At 41.5% G+C, this 27,243-nt stretch overlaps 1 protein-coding gene across 2 annotated transcripts in view; it reads left to right on the forward strand.

Annotated features, from left to right (window-relative positions):
- furinb (furin (paired basic amino acid cleaving enzyme) b) overlaps positions 1-27,243 on the forward strand; it is a 197,255-nt gene that overhangs the window by 1,179 nt on the left and 168,833 nt on the right. For both annotated transcript variants that reach the window (XM_021573226.2, XM_021573234.2), the window contains exon 2: positions 19,072-19,380. In XM_021573226.2, coding sequence (XP_021428901.2) covers positions 19,192-19,380 — 189 coding nt within the window. In that variant the 5' untranslated portion in view covers positions 19,072-19,191. The remainder of the gene's footprint in view (positions 1-19,071; positions 19,381-27,243) is intronic.

Consider the following 27,243-nt stretch of genomic DNA (forward strand, 5'->3'; position numbering starts at 1 on the left):
CTGAATTTCTGTGACCCAGCTAATCCCTCTTCTGGTTATTGTATATCTGATCATTCATGCCACAAGAATCTCAGTAGGGTAAAAACAAGGTCATACTTTATTGTAGCATGCAACACCAAAGTGAAGTGTGCAAGAGTTGTACATACGCAGAGCTTTCCCAATAGGATTAACTCCATGACACAATTTTCACTTTTTAAAGTATATGTTTTGGCTGCCCATCATGTCCAATATTCAGGAGCTCTTGTTTTGTTTGCCTGTGAACTTCTCTTCTGACTGGCTGAACTCGGGGTGTAACTGTTGAACACTTCGACCGGACAATTTCTAGAGTGACCTGAATCCTATTGACATGACACTCACTTGGAAATAGCCTTTATTTAGATGACACAGATCAATAGGGAGGGCCTAGATGTTTTGTTCATCAGTACTAAGGAGGTATAAAGTCAATCATAAGGTGATATAATGAATGGTAAGAGGCTGACATACAATTATCCAGAGGAATGCATTGACCCAGGCTGTGTCAGTGGATTAATGCACTATACAGTACTATGAGCTGGTGGCAGCATTAATTCTATCTTTGTGCATTCCTAAGTAGAGCAAGTCATGAGCCAAGTGGGACTGAAAAATAGTGGGAAATTCAGCAACTTGTCAAGGACAAAGAAAGTTCACTTAAAAAATGCTTTTTCTGTGGGTTTAAAACAAATCATTTTGGGGGGGAAGTTCACTACCGTTGTCCTTGAAGAGTTGCTGCATTATTTCTTCCTTTTCAGTTTGCTCCTCTGTACAGTGTGAGCTAAGCTCAGAGAGAGAGAGTAGATTGAGTTTTACCTAGTTATGCAGTCTCAGTGACTCACCTTTACTCAGCAGGTCCACACACTGATGAAGAGATCCGAGGTCACTGCCTGCCGTGTGGTGGCCTCTAGCCAGGTGTGTGTGTGTGTGCATGTGCGTGTCTGACTATGCTTGCAGTTAGGGTGTTTGTGTGCTTCCCACTGCTGTGATGATCGTTGTTCCTCTCCCTGATCATTGTGTGTCTCTAGAGAAGATGTGTGGTGGTATGCTGTGCTTCACTCCTCTGCAGTTCAGTAGAAACTAGGGCTGAGGAATTGGTGCTTTTTGAGGTTGCTTCGGTTTCGGTATAATTATAAAGCAAATCATTTGATAATTTTTTTGAACATGAAATGTTTTATGAAATAAGGACGTTACAATGATTTTAGAGCTTTTTAATTCAAAAGCCAAAAATAGTGAACATTCAATTGCCAAAATATTGAAGATATTCCATTGTCTCTGTCAGGTCCTGGTTTGGTGGATATCAATAAAAAAAAATAGGAAATTACTATGAAATAATAAAACATTTCAGTTGTGTATATTTCTTAGTTTTTATTTGATTACTTATTTGTCTCTTCTCAGCTCAAGCAGTAGCAGTCAGCCAGTCAGGCCATCTAATGTTTTAGTCATCCTATTTAGCTAGCCTGCCTAAGTATGTTGCAGAGCTGTCTGACAAAATAATGTTACTAGTTATTCAAAGTAAATAAGGTATACTTTTATGAACTGCATCTGTCCCTGTGGATGTTGTGTTGTGTACATTCCTCTCTCATGCGGTGTATGCGGTCTGTGTGTATCTGACCTAACGAAGCAGGTGCAAAAGTGTATCCGTCCAGAGATCTGTAGACAATTGTAGACAATTACAAGACAATTACAAGACAATCATGTCTATGCCCTTACAATGGGAGGCGGGAAGACACGCTTAGGTCCAAAATAAACCTATATAAATGCATTGGGCTTACTTTGGAAAGCTTTTGGCGAGAGTGAAACCTCTCACTTTGCCTCTTCCTCTCTGATCCGTCAATGAGCCAGAAAAAGCTGGTGCAATGGATTATGGTCAATGTGGTTATTTACCACGTTTCTGCACTGAACTAGGTTGAATATTTGCTTAATGAAAACTACAACTCCCTTTAGCCCAGCGTCCCACATAGTTCACTTTATTTCTCAGATTTCTCTCGATAATTATTTGATTTCTCTGAAGAGAAACGAAATGGATTTCAGGTAGTTAAACCAACGTCGGCCAATTAGTTCTTTAATAACAGAAAACATTTTTGGTTAATCGCTCAGCACTAGTAGAAACTCCTTGAATATAAGCCTTTCTAAGATTAAGTCGTCCAGAGCTGGGTGGATGTCATGGTAACAAACTATAGTTTGGCAAGTCGGTTAGAACATCTGCTTTGTGCATGACACAAGTCATTTTTCCAACAATTGTTTACACACTCTATCACAATTCCAGTGGGTCAGAAGTGTACATACACTAACTTGACTGTGCCTTTAAACAGCTTGGAAAAATTCCAGAAAATTATGTCATAGCTTTAGAAGTTTCTGATAGGCTAATTTACATCATTTGAGTCAATTGGAGGTGTACCTGTGGATGTATTTCATGGACTACCTTCAAATGCAGTGCTTCTTTGCTTGACATCATGGGAAAATCAAAAGAAATCAGCCAATACCTCAGAAACAAAATTGTAGAACTCCGCAAGTCTGGTTCATCCTTGGAAGCAATTTCCAAATGCCTGAAGTTACCACATTCATCTGTACAAAAATAGTTTGCAAGTATAAACACCATGGGACCACGCAGCCGTCAATACTGCTCAGGAAGAAGATGCGTTGTCTCCTAGAGATGAACGTACTTTGGTGCAAAAAGTGCAAATCAATCCCAGAACAACAGCAAAGGACCTTGTGAAGATGCTGGAGGAAACAGGTACAAAAGTATCTATATCCACAGTAAAACAAGTCCTATATCGACATAACCTGAAAGGAGGCTCAGCAAGGAAGAAGACATTGCTCCAAAACTGCCATAAAAAAAAGCCAGACTACGGTTTGCAACTGCACAGATCATACTTTTTAACCATAATGACCATCATTATGTTTGGAAGAAAAAGGGGGCAGCTTGCAAGCCGAAGAACACCATCCCAACCGTGAAGCACGGGGGTGGCAGCATCATGTTGTTGGGGTGCTTTGCTGCAGTAGGGACTGGTGCACTTCACAAATAGATGGCATCATGAGGGAGTAAAATTATGTGGATATATTGAAGCAACATCTCAAGACATCAGTCAGGAAGTTAAAGCTTGGTCCCAAATGGGTCTTCCAAATGGACAATGACTCCAAGCATACTTCCAAAGTTGTGGCAAAATGGCTTACGGACAACAAAGTCAAGGTATTGGAGTGGCCATCACAAAGACCTGACCTCAATCCTAGAGAGATTTCTGGGCAGAACTGAAAAAGCGTGTGCGAGCAAGGAGGCCTAAAAACCTGACTCAGTTACACCAGCTCTGTCAGGAGGAATGGGCCAAAATTCAAATTATTGTTGGAAGCTTGTGGAAGGCTACCTGAAATGTTTGACCCAAGTTAAACAATTTAAAGACAATGCTACCAAATACTAATTGAGTGTATGTAAACTTCTGACTTTAGGCTACTCATTCTCATCAACAGGAGATTGTTTATTGTTACTCGCTTGTATCATTTTACAAAATCAGCCTGGGGTCAGCCTGTCCGTGCTCAGACCATACGCCGTACACTGCATCAAATTGGTCTGCATGGCTGTCGTCCCAGAAGGAAGCCTCTTCTAAAGGTGATGCACAAGAAAACCCGCAAACAGTTTGCTGAAGACAAGCAGACTAAGGACATGGATTACTGGAACCATGTCCTGTGGTCTGATGAGACCAAGATAAACTTATTTGGTTCAGATGGTGTCAAGCGTGTGTGGCAGCAACCAGGTGAGGAGTCCAAAGACAAGTGTGTCTTGCCTACAGTCAAGCATGGTGGTGGGAGTGTCATGGTCTGGGGCTGCATGGGTGCTGCCGGCACTGGGGAGCTACAGTTCATTGAGGGAACCATGAATGCCAACATGTACTGTGACATACTGAAGCAGAGCATGATCCCCCTCCCTTTAAAGACTGGGCCGCAGGGCAGTATTCCAACATGATAACGACCCCAAACACACCTTCAAGACAACCACTGCCTTGCTAAAGAAGCTGAGGGTAAAGGTGATGGACTGGCCAAGCATGTCTCCAGACCTAAACCCTATTGAGCATCTGTGGGGCATCCTCAAACGGAAGGTGGAAGAGTGCAAGGTCTCTAACATCCACCAGCTCCGTGATGTCGTCATGGAGGAGTGGAGGAGGACTCCAGTGGCAACCTGTGATGATGGTGGCCACACAAAATATTGACACTTTGGGCCCAATTTGGACATTTTCACTTAGGGGTGTACTCACTTTTGTTGCCAGAGGTTTATACATTAATGGCTGTGTGTTGAGTTATTTTGAGTGGACAGCAAATTTACACTGTTATACAAGCTGTACACTCACTACTTTACATTGTAGCAAAGTGTAATTTCTTCAGTGTTGTCACATGAAAAGATATACTCAAATATTTACAAAAATGTGAGGGGTGTACTCACTTTTGTGATATACTGTATGTAAGAATGCTGTTCATCGACTACAGGTCAGCATTTAACACCATAGTACCCTCCAAACTCATCAATATGCTCGAGACCCTGGGCTGTGCAACCCTCGACCCCGCCCTGTGCAACTGGGTCCTGGACTTTCTGATGGGACGTCCCCAGGTGGTGAGGGTAGGAAACAACATCTCCACCCCGCGGATCCTCAACACTGGGTACACAAGGGTGCGTTCTCAGCCCCCTCCTGTACTCCCAGTTCACCCATGACTGTGTGGCCATGCACACCTCCAACTCAATCATCAAGTTGGCAGACGACACTACAGTGGTAGGCTTGATTACCAACAACGACGAGACGGCCTATAGGGAGGAGGTGAGGGCCTTCGGAGTGTGGTGTCAGGAAAATAACCTCACACTCAACGTCAACAAAACAAAGGAGATGATTGTGAACTTCAGGAAACAGCAGAGGGAGCACCCCCCTATCCACATCGACCTGACAGTAGTGGAGAAGGTGGAAAGTTTGAAGTACCTCGGTGTACACATCACGGGACAACCTGAAATGGCCCACCCACACAGACAGCGTGGTGAAGAAGGCGCAGCAGCGCCTCTTCAACCTCTGGAGGCTGAAGAAATTTGTCTTGTCACCAAAAACACTGACAAACTTTTACAGATGCACAATCGAGAGCATTCTGTCGGGCTGTATCACCGCCTGGTACGGCAACTGCTCCGCCCACAACGGTAAGGCTCTCCAGAGGGTAGTGAGGTCTGCACAACGCACCACCAGGGGTAAACTACCTGCCCTGCAGGACACCTACACCACCCGATGTCACAGGAAGGCCAAAAAGATCATCAAGGACAACAACCACCCAAGCCACTGCCTGTTCACCCCGCTATCATCCAGAAGTACAGGTGCATCAAAGCTGGGACCGAGAGACTGAAAAACAGCTTCTATCTCAAGGCCATCAGACTGTTAAACAGCCATCACTAACATTGAGTGTCTGCTGCCAACATACTGACTCAAATCTCTAACCACTTTAATAATTGAAAATTGGATGTAATAAATGTATTACTAGTCACTTTAAACAATGCCACTTTATATAATGTTTACATACCCTACATTACTCATCTCATATGTATATACTGTACTCTATACCATCTACTGCATCTTGCCTATGCTGTTCGGCCATCGCTCATCCATATATTTATATGTACATATTCTTATTCATTCCTTTACACTTGTGTGTAAAAGGTAATTGCTGTGAAATTGTTAGATTACTTGTCAGATATTACTGCATGGTCAGAACTAGAGGCACAAGCATTTCGCTACACTCGCATTAACATCTGCTAACCATGTGTATGTGAACAATAAAATTTGATTTAATTAAAACACATAAGATGTGTCTATATATGGAACAATTCACATTTAAAAATGTTGACCAATCAATTGGTTGAAAGAACAGACAATTCTCGTTGAACAAGATTTGTTTAGGGACAGCCCTAGGTTCTACACACACATTCAGGTGTGCAAGCTAAAGAGAGAGACTGTAAATTACAGAGCAGAGGGGAAGGAGAAAATCAAATCACTCCCCTGGATGTCACCCTGCATAGCCACAGTGTTCTTGAGCTCATTAGAAACAGAGCTGAACCTCAAGAGGGGGGGGGGGGGGGGGGTCTGACAGAGAAGGCGAAAGAGGGAGAGAGAGTGAGAGAAATAGAGAGAGGAGCAAACACACAAAATGATGCAACTAACATTCTCTCTCTCCACCCTCTCTCCTTTAGTCTACTACTGTGATGGACAAAAGCCTTAGATCAGATTAAAACAGCCCTTCCATTAGATAGCTTCATTCCAGACTGAACCTCAAACTGTCAAAATTAGATATACTGTAGGTGCTCATTACTGGACTGAAATGAGAAGAGGTTGAAACGAATGGGGCAAGCATTCCAATAAAATTACATTTCTGATAATTATCATTAACAGTGCTTGCTGAAACGTCTGTATACTAACGACAGACCTGCAAGTCTGGCTCCCTGAAACTGTGATACAGCCCATTACTGTGATCAGGGTACAATGAACAATTTGTTAATTTCTTCTCGTACCTCAATGAGGCTGCTATCCTAGAAGATAAAGTAGACTAGACCTGAAGGCATTTCTGTTCTGCTTAAAATGAACATTTGCTGCTTCATTCTTTGAATTAAGCTGTTATGTTTATTGTTTGTTTCCTAAGAAACATTTCATAATTGACTTTCAAAAAGGAAGACACAGCTTGCGTACATCCTGTAGTATTAAGAAAAACACAGAGCAAGCATTTCAATACTCACCAGGGCTATAAATTAGCTGGAGCTCCCAAATTTAAAAATATTTAGTACCAGAAAAAGAGATTGATTAAAATGTATTTGATTTAGATATAGCCTACATTAGTCCAATATTAGTCTGATTAATCAGGCTTTTATACACAATTAATTGGTATATACACCCTGAGAAACCTGTGTGCAAAATTTTGTAAATGTTCCTTATTGAGAAATCATGTGACTAAACTGAATAAAAAGAAGAAACTACACTATGAAACAAAGATAAATTAAATAAAGAATGATAGTAAGAAGTTTTGGGGCACATTAAATGAAATTCTGGGGAAAAAGGCAAACTCAGCTTCATCATTCACTGAATCAGATGGCTCATTCATCACAAAACCAACTGATATTGCCAACTACTTTAATATTTTTTTCGTTGGCAAGATTAGTAAATTTAGGCATGACATAACATCAACAAATGCTGACACTACACATCCAAGTACATCTGACCAAATTACGAAAGACAAGCGTTGTAATTTTAAATTCCATAAAGTTAGTGTGGAAGAGGTGAAAAAATGATTGTTGTCTATCAACAAGGACAAGCCACCGGGGTCTGACAACTTGGATGGAAAATTACTGAGGATAATAGCGGAAAATATTGCCACTCCTATTTGCCATATTTTAATTTTAAGCCTACTAGAAAGTGTGTGCCCTTAGGTTTGGAGGGAAGCAAAAGTCATTCCGCTACCTAAGAATAGTAAAGCCCCCTTCACTGGCTCAAATAGCCGACCAATCAGCCTGTTACCAACAATTAGTAAGCTTTTGGAAAAAAATTGTGTTTGACCAGATACAATGCTATTTTACAGTAAACAAGTTGACAGCAAAGTTTCAGCATGCTCATTGAGACTTCGGAGCGGCTTTTGACATGATCAGTCATAGTCTGCTGCTGGCAAAACTTATGTGTTATGGCTTTACACCCTGCTATATTGTGGATAAATAGTTACCTGTCTAACAGAACACAGAGGGTGTTCTTTAATGGAAACCTCTCCAACATAATCCAGGTAGAATCAGGAATTCACCAAGGCAGCTATCTAGCCCCATTACTTTTTTCAATCTTTACTAATGAATTGCCACTGGCTTTGAGGAAAGTCATAGTGTCTATGTACAGTGGGGCAAAAAAGTATTTAGTCAGCCACCAATTGTGCAAGTTCTCCCACTTAAAAAGATGAGAGAGGCCTGAAATTTTCATCATATGTACATTTCAACTATGACAGACAAAATGAGAAGAAAAAAAATCCAGAAAATCACATTGTAGGATTTTTAATGAATTTATTTGCAAATTATGGTGAAAAATAAGTATTTGGTCAATAACAAAAATGTATCTCAATACTTTGTTATATACCCTTTGTTGGCAATGACAGAGGTCAAACATTTTCTGTAAGTCTTCACAAGGTTTTCACACACTGTTGCTGGTATTTTGGCCCATTCCTCCATGCAGATCTCCTCTAGAGCAGTGATGTTTTGGGGCTGTTGCTGGGAAACACGGACTTTCAACTCCCTCCAAAGATTTTCTATGGGGTTGAGATCTGGAGACTGGCTAGGCCACTCCAGGACCTTGAAATGCTTCTTACGAAGCCACTCCTTTGTTGCCCGGGCGGTGTGTTTGGGATCATTGTCATGCTGAAAGACCCAGCCACGTTTCATCTTCAATGCCCTTGCTGATGGAAGGAGGGTTTCACTCAAAACATTAAGATACATGGCCCCATTCATTCTTTCCTTTACACGGATCAGTCGTCCTGGTCCCTTTGCAGAAAAACAGCCCCAAAACATGATGTTTCCACCCCCATGCTTCACAGTAGGTATGGTATTCTTTGGATGCAACTCAGCATTCTTTGTCCTCCAAACACGACGAGTTGAGTTTTTACCAAAAAGTTATATTTTGGTTTCATCTCACCATATGACATTCTCCCAATCTTCTTCTGGATCATCCAAATGCTCTCTAGCAAACTTCAGACGGGCCTGGACATGTACTGGCTTAAGCAGGGAGACACGTCTGGCACTGCAGGATTTGAGTCCCTGGCAGCGTAGTGTGTTACTGATGGTAGGCTTTGTTACTTTGGTCCCAGCTCTCTGCCGGTCATTCACTAGGTCCCCCCGTGTGGTTCTGGGATTTTTGCTCACCGTTCTTGTGACCATTTTGACCCCACGGGGTGAGATCTTGCGTGGAGCCCCAGGTCGAGGGAGATTATCAGTGGTTTTGTATGTCTTCCATTTCCTAATAATTGCTCCCACAGTTGATTTCTTCAAACCAAGCTGCTTACCTATTGCAAATTCAGTCTTCCCAGCCTGGTGCAGGTCTACAATTTTGTTTCTGGTGTCCTTTGACAGCTCTTTGGTCTTGGCCATAGTGGAGTTTGGAGTGTGACTGTTTGAGGTTGTGGACAGGTGTCTTTTATACTGATAACAAGTTCAAACAGGTGCCATTAATAAAGGTAACGAGTGGAGGACAGAGGAGCCTCTTAAAGAAGAAGTTACAGGTCTGTGAGAGCCAGAAATCTTGCTTGTTTGTAGGTGACCAAATACTACTTTTCCACCATAATTTGCAAATAAATTCATTAAAAATCCTACAATGTGATTTTCTGGATTCTTTTTTTTTCTTCTCATTTTGTCTGTTATAGTTGAAGTGTAACTATGATGAAAATTACAGGCCTCTCTCATCTTTTTAAGTGGGAGAACTTGCACAATTGGTGGCTGACTAAATACTTTTTTGCCCCACTGTATGTGGATGACTCAACACTATACTGTCCATTTCAGCAACTACAGTGACTGAAATGACTGCAACACTTAACAAAGAGTTGAAGTTAGTTTAAGAGTGTGAGGTAAGGATTAAGTCAGTCCTAAATATTTCTAAAACTAAAAGTATTGTATTTGGGACAAATCATTCACTATACCCTAAACCTCAACTAAATCTTATAATAAATAATGTGGAAATTGAGCAAGTTGAGGTGACTAAACTGCTTGGAGTTACCTTGGATTGTAAACTGTCATGATCAAAACATATTGATACAACAGTAGCTAAGATGGGGAGATGTCTGTCCACGATAAGACGCTGCTCTGCCTTGACAGCACTATCAACAAGGCAGGTCCTACAGGCCCTAGTTTTGTAGCACCTGGACTACTGTTCAGTCGTGTGGTCAGGTGCCGCAAAAAAGGAAAATTGCAATTGGTTCAGAACAGGGCAACACAGCTGGCCCTTGGATGTACACAGAGAGCTAATTTTAATAATATGCATGTCAATCTCTCATGTCAATACCTCAAATATAATTGTATTCAACATTCTGGCTTGTAAAGACTTTTGCGTCTTTTTTACAAAGACTTGTTTCAGACTGTAACCATGGTGGCAGTCAGATTTTTAGGCAAGGCCAATATCTGAATTCTACTTTTGAAATACCTCTCCTGGAGTAGCTATCCAGGAGCCCCTTTCCCTTCTTACAATGCCATCTTAAAACATACTGGTCAAGTTAACAAGTTGTTATCCAGCTAATGTCGAAAAACCTGAATGTATTTGCATTGTGATTGGTCCCTGAACCCCAGGACTCTATTTTGAAATAAATAAAAGCCTCCTTAAAGGTGCAATCAGTAGTTGAAACAATTACAAAGTGGCACCCCCCTGTTTCTGTAAAAAGCTGAGGAATGACAGTGAGTGACTGTGTGACTAGCACCCATTGTCTCTCTCCTCCCTGCTGTAGCAACCACCACAGAACATCAACCATGTTGACTGAAAGTTCTATTACCGAAATCCCTAATTTGTTTGGGAAAAACATTCCCTATTCTCTCAACCCTTGCTCTCTTTACGTGACACATGTATGCATTACATGCAAATTACCAATAGGGCCGCCCTTATATCATATCATAATCACACTAATAAACTGGTTATAACAAACCCCAAACACTGTAGCACATGTAACAGAAAAGTGGATGCAGATGACATGACAAAAAACTCGAAATGGGGGAATGTTTGGTCACTATAAGGAGGTAAAGGGGAAGTCAGATGTGTGGAATAAATGTTGACTAGTTGTGGAAAATATGTAAAGAAAAATATGTTAAGGAGCAAGTGCTGACCGTTTGGAACAACATCAACAACACAAAATTGTTTTTTAGAGGCCATGCAATTCAGTACTCATTTATAAAACAAAAGCAACTTAGATCAAAAGAGTCCATAGTATTAACAAAGGAAATTGAAGGACTAACAGTACAGTTTGATAGCAATAAAAAAAACTGTGCCATAGAGGCTTAGAGTAAGTTAGGAAAAACAAAAAGAAATGGAGGAACTTATTCAAGAAAGATACAGGGTAATATATTATAAAAATAAAGCGAACTGGACAGAATATGGGGGAAAATGCACCAAATTATTTTTCAATCTTCAATATAGAAATGCTACCAAAAAAAAGTATTGAAACTTGTTACAAATGATGGAGTCACGCATGATTCACCGAATTATATTTTGAAAGAGGAAGTAAAGTACTTTAAGAATATGTTTTCGTTTCAGTCTCCTCCATCTCCACTAACCGAAGCTAATTGTATGGCTTTTTTTCCTAATAATAATAATGTAAAATGAACATCTGTGCAGAAAGACTCATGTGAAGGCCAAATTACAGAGGAGGACCTTCTTGATGCAATTAAAACCTTTACGGCTGGGAAAACTCCAGGGCTGGATGGCATACCAGTGGAAGTATACCAAACTTTTTTGATATACTCAGAGGACCATTATTAGCATTTTTTAACCATTCCTATATAAATGGCAGTTTATCGAACAACCAACAAGAAGGTCTGATATCATTATTACTGAAACAGGACCAAGTGGTATATATAAATGTAATAAATTGGAGGCCTCGTACACTTCAGTGTTGTGATGCAAAAATCCTATCTAAATGCTTAGAGTTTAAAAAAGTATTGTCAGATAGTATTCATCCTAATCAGTTTAGCTAGCTAGCTTGCACATGCTAGCTAATTTGTCCTATTTAGCTAGCTTGCTGTTGCTAGCTAATTTGTCCTGGGATATGAACATTGAGTTGTTATTTTACCTGAAATGCACAAGGTCCTCTACTCCGACAATTAATCCACACATCTCTCCTCCTTCCAGGCTTTTTCATCTTTGAACTTATATGGTGATTGGCATCTAAACTTTCATAGTATTACCATGACGACCGGCAAAAAAGTTTGCCTTTAAATCACCCACATGGGTATAACCAATGAGGAGATTGCACGTTTGTACCTGCTTCTATAAACCAATGAGGAGATGGGAGAGGCAGGACTTGCAATGTGATCTGCGTCAGAAATAGGAATTACTTATATTTTAGCCCTTGGCAATGCAGATGCTCGTTGGCGCGTGCGAGCAGTGTGGGTGCAATAATTGAATAACATGGATTTCTAAATATATTTTGCAACACTCGCACGCACACGCGACGTGTCTGGTCTTGTCAGCATGTAAGTGTTATTGTTTTGTGTTATTAGTTTACTCCAATTGGGGGAAGGGTGATAGGGTTTGCGGGGAATATCAATGGTATATTGTAAAAAAAAGTATGTATATCTACAGTGGGGAGAACAAGTATTTGATACACTGCCGATTTTGCAGGTTTTCCTACTTACAAAGCATGAAGAGGTCTGTCATTTTTATCATAGGTACACTTCAACTGTGAGAGACGGAATCTAAAACAAAAATCCAGAAAATCACATTGTATGATTTTTAAGTAAAAAGAGGCAGGGGGAGGGGCTTGGTGTATGTGTAAACCATAGAGGAAGAGGCGAAGCACTAAAATCTGTCCAAAATAAGGCCAATGCGTTTATATGTGCTTATTTTGGACCTAAGTTTGTAGTCTGCCTTCCCGCCTTTGGGACAACGACTCCCATTGTTAGGGAGGAGATGTGCGTCTTGTCATTATATACAGATCTCTGGTGTAAATGGGAAGGCGCACACAGCAAAGAAGAGCGAAGGAAATAAGAACAAAAATACAGCATGAGAAAAAGCGGACATAAACGTTCATAAAAATGAAAAATAACAAAACCTTGATTCTTGCGATACAGGCATTTCGAATATCGTGCAAAAACATACATTCGAATTAATCTTATAAATTATCTGTATCGCCCAGCCATAGCCTTAGTGTACCGTAATTTCCGGACTATAAGCCGCTACTTTATTCCCACACTTTGAACCTCACGGTTTATACAATGACGCGGCTAATTTATGGATTTTTCCCGCTTTCACAAGATTCATGCCGCCAAAAAACTGAGCACCGTCACATAATGTGACGTAAATCGAGCGCGCTCAAACTTCCCATCATTCTGATTTCGGTAGTAATTTTGTCACCCTCATCATGGCAAAGACACGGAGAAATGCATATGATGCAGCTTTCAAGTTGAAGGCGATCGATCTGGCTGTTGGAAAAGGAAATAGAGCTGCTGCATGGGAGCTTAGCCTTAATGAGTCGATGATAAGACGTTGGAAACAGCAGCATGAGGAACTGACTCAGTGCAAAAAGAAAACAAAAGCTTTCAGAGGGAAGAAAAGCAGATGGCCCAAAGTATTTGCAGCCACTCGACATCAGTGTAAATCGTGCATTTAAGGTGGCGCTCCTTGTTCAGTGGGAGGCTTGGATGACAAGTGGGGAGAAATCCTTCACTAAAACGGGCCGCAGACAAAGAGCATCTTATGGTCAAGTCTGCCAGTGGGTCCTGACAGCGTGGAGCATTGTCAAAAAATCCACTATCATCAACGGGTTTCGAAAGGCTGGACTGCTGCGTGTTGAAGGGGCAGCATGAGCTCAGCGGGGTATTTGCCTCCGGATGAAAGTGACGAGAGCGACAATGAAAACGATCCAACATCGGATGAAGCAATTCTGAGGCTATTCAACTCCGACACCGAAGGATATGACTTCAGTGGTTTCAGTGCACAGGAGGAGGAAGATAGTGACCAATGACTTTCTTGGTAGGCTACTGTTTTAATTTTTGTTACAAGCCGTGTTTCGTTAAAGCCTATTTATTTTTGTTACAACGCCGTGTTTCGTTTAAAGGCTCTGTAAAGTTAATTTGTTTTAATGTACCGGTAGGCACCTGCGGCTTATAGACATGTGCGGCTTATTTATGTACAAAATACATATTTTTTAATAATTCAGTGTGTGCGGTTTATATTCAGGTGCGCTTAATTAATAGTCCAGCAATTACGGTAACCTGCAACCTGCAATAGATCCTCCCAATTAAAGTTAAGGAACGCGGTGTCCTTGATGTTTAGTGAAATGTTTTTTTGACAGATCCAGATTTTAATGATCACCCTGGGACTGTGGGAAACCAATGGTTGTGTGACTCCACCTAAAGACTAATCATGATAAATAAATTGCCTTCAACTGTTTGAATAATGTGTGGTCCAGGTAGTGATGGGGTAAAAAATCGATACAGTTACATATTGGGATATTATTTTTGATGATATATTGTATCGTTTTGACAATATGTCAAAAACAATAATTGCGCTAGTTGGCTATACCTGCACCAACTCCAGTATTTTCCTTCATAGCTTGTTCTCCATCTTCTTTTGAAATAGGGAGCCAATTTGTTTTCAGCACTTTTATTTATATGACTGATCAAAACTAATTTTCTCATGGCTCTCTCTTGTCCCTATGCAGAAGTCATATGTTGAGCAATATGTTTGGAACGTAGAATTTCAATAATTGTATTTGTCACATGTGCCAAATAATAAAGGTGTAAACCTTACCGTGAAAAGCTTACTTACAAGCCCTTAACCTCTAAGGGATTGGTGTCCCTAAACCGGGGCAGTTGTTGCTCAATATGTGATAATGTGACTAGAAGGACATTGTAAACAACAGCTAACATATCTTATATAGGCAGGAAGCTTAAATTCTTGTTAATCTAACTTACGATAACCAATTTACAGTAGCTATTACAGAAAAAAATACCATGCTATTGTTTGAGGATAGTGTACAACAACAAAACACTTTTATCAAGGCAACTGGTTTGATACGTTCACCTCTGAAGGTAAATAAATGTACTTACATTCAGTAAACTTGCTCTAATTTGTCATCCTGAGGGTCCCAGAGATAAAATGTAGCATAGTTATGTTTAAGAAAATCAATTTTTATATTAAAATGTAGGAACTGGGGTCTGCAGTTTGACCCCACTGCTGTCTCCGTCTCCACACCCACCACGCCCGGTGGTTAGATGTGTAAAAGTTAGTCTATTTTCTGTAGGGAAGTTAATGATCCATCATGTATGACATTCCTGGGAGTATGTAAACTTAATTTTTTTAGTACCATAGCATTTTTGTATGTTCTCTATAGGTATTTACTTGAAAATGTATAAATTGACCAATTCGGCACATTTGGGCAAACTCCTGGCAGACTTGATACACAATATTGTGTAGTGAACTAATTATTCACTGGATCAATCTGAAACTTTGCACACACACTGCTGCCATCTTGTGGACAACACCTAAATTACACCTATAATCCTATCTCAATGTATGGCCTTTCTGTTGCATTTCAAAGATGTATTATCTTTTACCAGATCTAATGTGTTATATTATATATCCTACATTCATTTCACATTTCCACAAACCTGTTTCCTTTCAAGTGGTATCAAGAATATGCATATCCTTGCTTCAGGTCTTGAGCTACAGGCAGTTAGATTTGGGTATGTCAAATTAGGCGGAAATTGAAAAAAAGGGTCCGGTCCTCTTAAACAAAAGTGCAGTTATAAGAAAATAGAGTTACTAAAGTAAAAAATAACAATAAAGAGGCTATATACAGGGGGGCCGGTACCGAGTCAATGTGCGGGGGTACAGGTTAGTCGAGGAACTCTCAACACGCTCTACTTCAGCCTGTTGATGTTAATGGGGGCCTGTTCAGCCCTCCTTTTCCTATAGTCCGTGATCAGCTCATTTGTCTTGCTCACAATAAGGGAGAGGTTGTTGTCCTGGCACCACACTGCCAGGTCTCTGAGCTCCTCCCTATAGGCTATGTCATCGTTGTCAGTTATCAGGCCTACCACTGTTGTGTCGTCAGCAAACTTAATGATGGTGTTGGAGTCGTGCTTGGCCACGCAATCGTGGGTGAACAGGGAACACAGGAGAGGACTAAGCATACACCCCTGGGGGCTCCAGTGTTGAGGATCAGCGTGGTAGATGTGTTGTTGCCTACCCTTACCACCTGGGGGCGGCCCATCAGGAAGTCCAGGATCCAGTTGTAGCGGGAGGTGTTTAGACTCAGGGTCCTTAGCTTAGTGATGAGCTTTGTGGGCATCTTTGTATCTGTTGGGGCGGTATGCAAATTGGAGTGGGTTTAGGGTGTCCGGGATTATGGTGTTGATTTGAGCCATGACCAGCCTTTCAAAGCACTTCATGGCTACTGACGTGAGTGCTGCGGTGCAGTAGTCATTTTGTCAGGTTACCTTCGCTTTCTTGGGCATAGGGACTATGGTGGTCTGCTTTAAACATGTAGGCATTACAGATTCGAAAATGTCAGTGAAGACACTTTCCAGTTTGTCCACGCATGCTCTCAGTACATGTTCTGGTAATCCGTCTGACCCGCTGTCTTAAATGTTGACCTGTTTAAAGTCTTCCTCACATCAGCTACGGAGAGGTGATCACAGTATCGAATCGCAATACATATAGAATCGTGAGAATCGCAATACACATCGTATCGGCACCTCAGTGTTGTGATAATATCGTATCGTGAGGTCCCTGGCAATACCCAGCCCTAGATCCAGACAGCACAGAGCAGACACATGAAAAGCTAAGACTGCATCTCCGTAAGCTATGCCTTGGGGGCTTCCTGAGTCTCTATTCTCATTAGGCTGTCTGTGTCTAACTGAAAGCCCATCTATGATGCCTGGACAGAGTGAGGGCTCTCAGGGGAGAGATAGAGCTTTACCCACTCTGTTTTTAGATAGCGCAGCCTCAGCACAAATCACAGCTTAACTCTCCCCCATATGACAGATCACAACTAAGCTTGAACAAACAAAAAAAAAAACAGGACAACGCAAGCTGCCTTCGCACAGTAGGACTTCTCTTGCAAGCAAACCTACTCTCTTGATCCTGTTCTTTCGCCCTCATCTGAAACTCTCTCTAAATTCAATTACGGCTCGACTTGTTTTTTAGATGAGTACTATTTCTGGTGTTTTTAAGTACAGCACAAACACTTTTGAAAAAGTCCCTGATGCTGTTGTAGCCTCTTTAACAAGAGAAAGATGTCAAATAGAGCCTCTGTTTCTGTCTCTCTCGAAGGAGAAACTGTGTTGGAAGAAAACAAATTATTTCTATGCATGCTGTGGTCTGTGGTCTCCTATTTTTGCTCTGTGCTGTGGCATGTGGGGGTGTGCACATTGAGTGAGCAAGTACAGTTGAAGTCGGAAGTTTACATACACCTTAGTCAAATACATTTAAACTCAGTTTTTCACATTTCCTGATACTTAATTCTAGTAAAAAAATCCCTGTCTTAGGTCAGTTAGGATCACCACTTTATTTTAAGAATGTGAAATGTCTAAATAATAATAGAGAGAATGATTTATTTCAGCTTTTATTTCTTTCATCACATTCCCAGTGGGTCAGAAGTTTTCATGCACTCAGTAAGTATTTGGTAGCATTGCCTTTAAATTGTTTAACTTGGGTCAAACGTTTCGGATAGCCTTCCACAAGCTTCCCACAATAAGTTGGGTGCATTTTGGTCCATTCCTCCTGACAGAGCTGGTGTAACTGAGTCAGGTTTATAGGCCTCCTTGCTCGCACACGGTTTTTAAGTTCTATACACATTCTAAACACATTTTCTATAGGATTGAGGTCAGGACTTTGTGATGGTCACTCCAATACCTTGACTTTGTTGTCCTTAAGCCATTTTGCCACAACTTTGGAAGTATGCTGGGGGTCATTGTCCATTCAGAAGACCCATTTGCGACCAAGCTTTAACTTCCTGACTGATGATTCTTGAGATTTTGCTTCAATATATCCACATCATTTTCCTCCCTTATGCTACCATCTATTTTGTGAAATGCAAAGGTTTAAATATTAACTTCTTGTGAATCCAACCACGGTGTCAGATTTCAAAAATGCTTTACGGCGAAAGCATACCTTACGATCATTTGAGAACATAGCAGCAGACAAATCATTACAAACAGTAACCAGCCAAGTAGAAGAGTTACTTACACAAGTCAGAAATAGAGATACAATTAATCACTTACCTTTGATGATCTTCATATGGTTGCACTCAGAAGACATACATTTTTTCAATAAATGTTCCTTTTTTTCGATAAAGTCTCTTTAAATCCAAAATCTACATTTTATTTGCGAGTTTTCTTCAGTAATACACAGGCTCAAACACAGTAAAACCAGGCAGACATAAAAATCAAAATAGTATCCATAAAGTTCGTAGAAATATTTAAAACGATGTTCATAATCAATTCTCAGGTTGTCTTTAGCCTAAATAATCGATAATATTTCAAACGGACAATAACGTCATCAACTCACGCACATGAAAAAACTCTGTGACACGGCAGGGTCCACTCATTCAGACTGCTCTTATTCCCTCATTTTTAGAATACAAGCCTGAAACAATTTCTAAAGACTGGTGACATCTAGTGGAAGGCATAGGAACTGCAATTTGAGTCCTAAATCAATGGATACTGTAAGGGCATTGAATAGAAAACTACAAACAAACAAAAAAATCCTACTTCCTGAATGGATTTTTCTCAGGTTTTCGCCTGCCAAATCACTTCTGTTATGCTCACAGACACTATTTGAACAGTTTTGGAAACGTTAGAGTCTTTTCTATCCAAATCAATTATATGCATATCCTATCTTCTGGGCCTGAGTAGATGGCAGTTTAATTTGGGCACGCTTTTCATCCAAAATTCCAAATGCTGCCCCCTACCCTAAAGAAGTTAAAGGCACAGTCAACTTAGTGTATGTAAACTTCTGACCCACTGGAATTGTGATACAATGAGTTATAAGTGAAGTAATTTGTCTGCCCCCTATCCTAGAGAAGTTAAAGGCACAGTCAAGTAGGCACAGTATTTTAACTTCTGACCCACTGGAATTGTGATACAGTGAATTATAAGTGAAATAATCTGTCTGTAAACAATTGTTGGAATAATTACTTGTGTCATGCACAAAGTAGATGTCCTAACCTACTTGCCAAAACTATAGTTTGGTAACAAGAAAATTGTGGAGTGTTTGAAAAACGAGTTTTAATGACTCCAACATAAGTGTATGTAAACTTCCGACTTCAACTGTACCTGTGTGTGTGTGCAAATGTGTGTTTTTTCCCCCTCTTTTTCTCCAGGTCACTGCTCTACTTTGCTGCTGTGAGGGAGCTCAGGGCTGTGACTGGTAAGCAGTGAGACTTCTCCACCCCAGACAGACGGACAGAGTGCCTCTGTCCGGTGCCCCTGCTCTCCTTTTCATGGATGCCAGGCTGGCCCTGCTGCAGCTTGGGACTCTCCTGGGTCTCCTGTCCTTAGCACTGGAGTTTACTGCTGAACCGACCGCTGCCGAGGAGGTCTACACTAACACCTGGGCAGTCCATATAGAGGGAGGACCACAAGAGGCTGACCGCATCTCCAGGAAACATGGTTTCATCAACCACGGCAATGTGAGTAGCACAGTGGTAGACTCTGTGGAGCCTCTCTAGTCAGAGTGTATGACCTGTCTATGTCCTGCATCTGTGGTCAGTTGAAGCCCTGTTCTATTGTCAGTGACAACCTGCTCAACAGGCTTCAATGCACAACAAGACACATAAAGACATAACAGCCTATAAGCCCTCATGTTTTGAGAGTGCATGTCATGGCTCGTCCATCCCTTGAGTTCAGCTGATAGCTGGCAGCTAAAGCCTGCACTTCTTCTAGTTAATTGGGGCATACCATACCATGCATATGTGTGTGTGTCTGTGTCTGTGTGTGGTAGTTTACGTGCCTCTGCCCAACACACAGCTGGGCAGTCTGGCTCTCCAGGGGGAGGGTTTTGCCAGTCAGTCTGTTTACTCTGGGTTCTATATGGAGCATCCTAGGAAAGAGTTATTTTAGGATTACAGGGGAAGTATGATTGTAATTGGGGAAAAGAAACAAGCAGGTAAGTCTGAGACTAGCCTGTCTAGTGTCCTGTCCTCTTTTGAGCCTCAGCCTCCTTCCATATCCCTCGCTTTGTGGAGAGAGTTGGGGAGAGGGAGAATTTGTGTGTGCGGCTGTTTGTGTGTTAGAGTCAATTGGAATTTGATCCTTTTTCATAAACACACACACGCCCACACATGTTGATCATTAGTATATATTTCTCTGGACTCCCCGGTTATGTGCTTTGTTATTGCCCGTTAGAAGTCCTTCTACTCCTTTTCAATCACAGTTCAGTCATTCCGCAGTAGACTTCACTCTATTTTCACATATGCATGCATTGAGCTTCACTACATACACCACTGAACAGCCGTCTGGATTCTTCCGTGGGAATACATGCATAGGAGGTTCTGAACTCCCAAACCTTCCTTCACCCTCTCCCCCCCGAAAATAGGATTTTCAGAGCGGTTTACAAAATTAATATAGGGTTATCTTCTGCTTTCTTTATGTTGCTGTCCATGCAGCTTCTGTCTTGATGACTGTTTTGCTAGCACAGACTGGAATATGATCCGGGATTCATCCAATGGCATTGAGGAGTATACCACCTTAGTCACCAGCTTCATCAAAAAGTGCATCGACGACATTGTCCCCACAGTGACCATACGTACATTTCCCAACCAGAAGCCATGGATTACTGGCCACATCCGCACCGAGCTAAAAGCCTAGAGCTGCCGCTTTCAATGAGCGGGACAGTAATCCGGATGCTAATAACAAATCATGCTATGCCCTTAGACGAACCATTAAACAGGCAAAGCGTCAATACAGGGCTAATATTAAATCCTACTACACCGGCTCTGATGCTCGTTGGATTTGGCAGGGCTTGCAAAATATTACGGACCACAGAGGGAAACCCAGCCACGAGCTAGCCAGTGACTCGAGCCTACCAGATGAGCTAGATGCCTTTTAAGCTCGCTTCGAGGCAAGCAACACTAAAAAATACATGAGAGCACCAGCTGTTCTGGATGAGAGCACCAGCTGTTCTGTGATCACGCTCTCCGTAGCCGGTGTGTGCAAGACCTTTAAACAGGTCAAAATTCACCAAGCCGCGGGGCAGACGGATTACCAGGATGTGTGCTCAAAGCATGCGCGGACCAACTTGCAAGTGTCTTCACTGACACTTTCATCCTCTACCTGACCGGGTCTGTAATACCTATATGTTTCAAGCAGACCACCATAGTCCCTGTGCCCAAGGAAGTGAAGGTAACCTGCCTAAATGATTACCAACCCGTAACACTCACGTCAGTAGCCATGAAGTGCTTTGAAAGGCTGGGCATGGCTCACATCAACACCATCATGCCGGAAACCCTAGACCCACTCCAATTGTCATACTGCCCCACATATGACACAATATCAATCGCATTCCACACTGCCTTTTCCCACCTGGACAAAAGGAACACCTATGTGAGAATGCTGTTCATTGACTACAGCTCAGCGTTCAGCAGCATACTGCCCACAAAGCTTATCACTAAGCTAAGGACCCTGGAACTAAACACCTGCAACTGCAACTGGATCCTGGACTTCCTGACCGGCCGCTCCCAGGTGGTAAAGGTAGGCAACAACACATCTGCCACGCTTATCCTCAATCCAGGGGTCCTTCAGGGGCGCGTGCTTAGTCCTCTCCTGTACTCCCTGTTCACCCACGACTGCGTGGCCAAGCACGACTCCAACACCATCATTAAGTTTGCTGACGACACAGCAGTGGTAGACCTGACAACGATGACATAGCCTATAGGGAGGAGGTCAGAGACCTGGAAATGTAGTGCCAGAGTAACAATCTCTCCCTCAATGTGAGCAAGACAAAAGAGCTGATCATGGACTATAAGAAAAGGAGGCCAAACAGGCCCCCACTAACATCGACTGGGCTGAAGTGGAGTGGGTCGAGAGTTTGAAGTTCCTTGGTGTCCACATTACCAACAAACTATCCTGGTCCAAACACACCAAGACAGTTGACACTTTTTCCCCCTCAGGAGACTGAAAAGATTTGGCATGGGTCTCCAGATCCTCAAAAAGTTCTACAGCTGCACCATCAAGAGCATCCTGACCGGTTACATCACCGCCTGGTATGGCAACTGATCGGCATCTGACCGTAAGGCGCAACAGAGGGTAGTGCGTACGGCCCAGTACATCACTGGGGCCAAGCTTCCTGACATCCAGGACCAATATACTAGGCGGTGTCAGAGGAAGGCTAAAAAAAATTGTCAAAGACTCCAGCGCCAAGTCTAGATCAAAAAGACTCCTTAACAGCTTGTACCCCCAAGCCATAAGACTGCTGAACAATTAATCAAATGGCTACCCAGACTATTTACACTTGACCCCTCCATCCTTTTTTGTACACTTCTGCCACTCTCTGTTTATTATCTATGTATAGTCACTTTACAAATTACCTCGACTAACCTGTACCCCCGCACATTGACTCAGTACCGGTATCCCCTGTATATATCCTCGTTATTGTTATGTATTTTTTGTGTTATTTTGTGCTTTTTTTTAATTTAGTAAATATTTTCTTAACTCAATTTCTTGAACTGCATTGTTGGTTTGGGCTTGTAAAGTAAGCATTTCATGGTAAGGTCTACACCTGTTTTATTTGGTTTATTTGGTATCTGTTTTATGTGACAAATAAAAGTGATTTTATTTGATTTTTTGATTTACCAGAAATAGTTTTTTCTGTTGTTATGTTAGTAGTTCTAACATCTGTCATAAAGTAATAGGAGGAGATGTGATATTGTTAATTTGTGAGATGCCTCTCATTGTCAAGCCCATCACCACTCGATTATCTCCTTGGCTCTGATTGTTTACTTGTCAAAGTAGTGTCTCGCTCTCGGCTGGCTTTGATTGGAATTCATTGATTATTGAGTTAATCTGGCAGGGATTGCTGTTGGGGTGCTATGAAAGGATTGTGCTGCAGAGGGAGAGAGACAGAGGCAGGGAGGGAGAGAGGGAGAGAGAGAAAAAAAAGATAGATAGATTGAAAAAGGCCATTAGAAATAATAGCCTTAAATAATGCCTAATTGAATAGGGCTATTAATTGCTTAATATTCTGCTCCGAGACAGTGTGCATGCATATTTCAAGCAATCAAACTCCACAGATTGATATGCATGAACACGCCGAATACACACGCCGCACACACAGTCTCTCACACACACACACACACACACACACACACACACACACACACACACACACACACACACACACACGCACACGCACACGCACACGCACACACACACTGTCTTTCCCACAGAGGATAGTTTTGTGTTTATGTCTTCATCACGACCACTCTTTGAGGGTACTTCTGACTGACAGGGACAAGGGAATGATAGTATTGCATTCCGATGCCGTTTCCCTCTGTGCAGCCCTCTGGTATAGTCCCCACTACCACCAGTATTCCCAGTTAGTGCCCAGTCTAGAGCATGAAACACCTGTAGATCTCCCAGACCAACCCTCTGCCAGTAAAGCGCAGGGCAGACAGATACTTATCCAATCAGAAAGCTAGGGCTTGAAGCACTGGCAGGGGTTTGATTGTGATTTTGGGTTTGATTGTGATTTTTAATAACTTAAATTGGCCTGTCTTTTTTAGCCTTGGTACAGATCATCCATCGCCTTGTGGTGATGTGACTTGAGCTTAATCAAGTCTCTCTCTCTCTCTCTCTCTCTCTCTCTCTCTCCTTCTAACGCTCTCGCTCTGCTCTTCTCTCTTTCCCTCTCTTCCCCGTCACTCCCTCCCTCCTAGCCACAGATGCTGAGGCAGACTCAGACTTATCAGTATAACATAGTGCTGAGTGATTAACTGGAATTTCTGTTTTTTTTTTAAACAACTAATTGACTTGGTCTGTTAATTTATTTGAATTCCATTTTGTTCGGGTTCTTTTCTGTGAGCTCAATGTGCAGTTTCTCTATCAAATCTCTATCGAATCAGATCAAACATCACCTGTTGTCAGATGAGTGCATACTGGTAGCGAAGTCAGGTGCAGGAAAGCAGAGATTTGTGAACAAGCGCACACTTTATTGAGGCAAAAGCGCAAAACAGTCACAAGAATAATGTTTAATAATAAAGATCTTCGTGAAATACCACAGAAAAAACAAACCAATCTGGTGCGTAAACAACACACACGTAACACAAACAATCTTACACAAAGACATGATGGAGAACAGAGGAGTAAATACATGTAGATTGATTGGGGGAATGAAAACCAGGTGTGCAGGGAACAAGATGGCTAGAAAGCCGGTGACGTCGACCGCTGAACGTCGCCCGAACAAGGAGAGGAGCCGACTTCGGCAGAAGTCGTGACACCTGTGCAATATAGTAGGGAGTTGTAGTTTCCAACAGGCCAATATTCTACATAGTTTAACGCAGAAAATGTGGCAATTATCTCCAATGACCATAATCCACTGCACGGCTACTTGTCCGGTCTGTGTAGGGCAGACAAGGAGAGAGAAAGAAGAGACAGATAGTGGTGAATCACTAAAACAATACAGAAATACACTATGGAAAAAGAAGGAACAGCACGTCAGAAATCAGCTCAATGTAATTGAAGAATCCATAGACTGTAACCACTTCTGGGAAAATTGGAAAACACTAAACAAACAACAACACAAAGAATTATCTATCCAAAATGGAGATATATGGGTAAACCACTTCTCCAATCTTTTTGGCTCTGTAACAAAGAAAAAAGAGCAAAAACATATACATGATCAAATACAAATCTTAGAATCAACTATTAAAGACTACCAGAACCCACTGGATTCTCCAATTACCTTGAATGAGCTACAGGACAAAATAAAAACCCTCCAACCCAAAAAGGCCTGTGGTGTTGATGGTATCCTCAATGAAATGATAAAATATACAGACAACAAATTCCAATTGGCTATACTAAAACTCTTTAACATCATCCTTAGCTCTGGCATCTTCCCCAATATTTGGAACCAAGGGCTGATCACCCAAATCCACAAAAGTGGAGACAAATTTGACCCCAATAACTACCGTGGGATATGCGTCAACAGTAACCTTGGGAAAATCCTCTGGATTATCATTAACAGCAGACTCGTACATTTCCTCAATGAAAACAATGTACTGAGCAAATGTCAAATTGGCTTTTTACCAAATTACGTAGTACAACAGACCATGTATTCACCCTGTACACCCTAATTGACAACCAAACAAACCAAAACAAAGGTAGCCTTCTCATGCTTTGTTGATTTCTACTCAATTTGGCATGAGGGTCTGCTATACAAATTGATGGAAAGTGTTGTTGGGGGTAAAACATACGACATTATAAAATCCATGTACACAAACAACAAGTGTGCAGTTCAAATTGGCAAAAAACACACACATTTCTTCCCATAGGGCCGTGGGGTGAGACAGGGATGCAGCTTAAGCCCCACCCTCTTCAACATATATATCAACGAATTGGCGCGGGCACTAGAAAAGTCTGCAGCACCCAGCCTCACCCTACTAGAATCTGAAGTCAATTGTCTACTGTTTGCTGATGATCTGGTGATTCTGTCACCAACCAAGGAGGGCCTACAGCAGCACCTTGATCTTCTACACAGATTCTGTCAGACCTGGGCCCTGACAGTAAATCTCAGTAAGACCAAAATAATGGTGTTCCAAAAAAGGTCCAGTCGCCAGGACCACAAATACAAATTCCATCTTGACACCCTAGAGCACACAAAAAACTATATATACCTTGGCCTAAACATCAGCGCCACAGGTAACTTCCACAAAGCTGTGAACGATCTGAGAGACAAGGCAAGAAGGGCATTCTATGCCATCAAAATGAACATAAAATTCAACATACCAATTAGGATCTGGCTAGAAATACTTGAATCAGTCATAGAGCCCATTGCCCTTTATGGTTGTGAGGCCTGGGGTCCGCTCACCAACCAAGACTTCACAAAATGGGACAAACACCAAATTGAGACTCTGCATGCAGAATTCTGAAAAAAATATCCTCAGTGTACAACGTAGAACACCAAATAATGCATGCAGAGCAGAATTAGGCCGATACCCACTAATTATCAAAATCCAGAAAAGAGACGTTAAATTCTACAACCACCTAAAAGGAAGCGATTCCCAAACCTTCCATAACAAAGCCATCACCTACAGAGAGATTAACCTGGAGAAGAGTCCCCTAAGCAAGCTGGTCCTGGGGCTCTGTTCACAAACACAAACACACCCTACAGAGCCCCAGGACAGCAGCACAATTAGACCCAACCAAATAATGAGAAAACAAAAAGATAATTACTTCACACATTGGAAAGAATTAACAAAAAAACAGAGCAAACTGGAATGCTATTTGGCCCTAAACAGAGAGTAGACAGTGGCAGAATACCTGACCACGGTGACTGACCCAACCTTAAGGAAAGCTTTGACTATGTACAGACTCAGTGAGCATAGCCTTGCTTTTGAGAAAGGCCGCCGTAAGCAGACATGGCTCTCAAGAGAAGACAGGCTATGTGCTCACTGCCCACAAAATGAGGTGGAAACTGAGATGCACTTCCTAACCTCCTGCCCAATGTATAACCATATTAGAGAGACATATTTCCCTCAGATTACACAGATCCACAAAGAATTAAAAACAAATCCAATTTTGATAAACTCCCATATCTACTGGGTGAAATTCCATAGTGTGCAATCACAGCAGCAAGATTTGTGACCTAGTGCCACAAGAAAATGGTAAACAGTGAAGATCAAACACCATTGTAAATACAACCCATATTTATGCTTATTTATTTTCCCTTGTGTACTTTAACCATTTGTACGTTGTTACAACACTGTATATATATATATATATATATATAATATTACATTTGTAATGTCTTTATTGTTTTGAAACTTCTGTATGTGTAATGTTTACTGTTCATTTTTATTGTTCATTTCACTTTTGTATATTATCTACCTCACTTGCTTTTGCAATGTTAACACATGTTTCCCATGCCAATAAAGCCCCTTGAATTGAATTGAATAGTGAGAGATAGCGACCAGTTGCTTCGCGAGGTGAGCAGGTGAGCAGTTGCTTCTACAGGTGAGCAGTTGCTTCGCGAGGTATCTCTACCTGAAAATACATGATCTAAGCGATTGATAGTTGGGATTCAGCAGTCATAGAAGTATGCCTTATTTACTTTGAAGAATTACTAAAATAGTGATTTTGCCAGACAGCATAGGCAGCAGCTCTATAGAGATGAGATGATGACTTTGAATTAAATAATAAAGTCATCAAAGTCATCAAATGTAATATACACAACTGAAATATTTTATTAAAGTAATAAATGATTCTTAATAAGCAATAAGCAGTAATGGGCAGTCACTACCATCATGGGACTTTTAGTAATTCTTTTATTCTGTGTTGTC

Source organism: Oncorhynchus mykiss, chromosome 2, assembly GCF_013265735.2.
Source record: "Oncorhynchus mykiss isolate Arlee chromosome 2, USDA_OmykA_1.1, whole genome shotgun sequence".
NCBI lineage: Eukaryota > Metazoa > Chordata > Actinopteri > Salmoniformes > Salmonidae > Oncorhynchus > Oncorhynchus mykiss.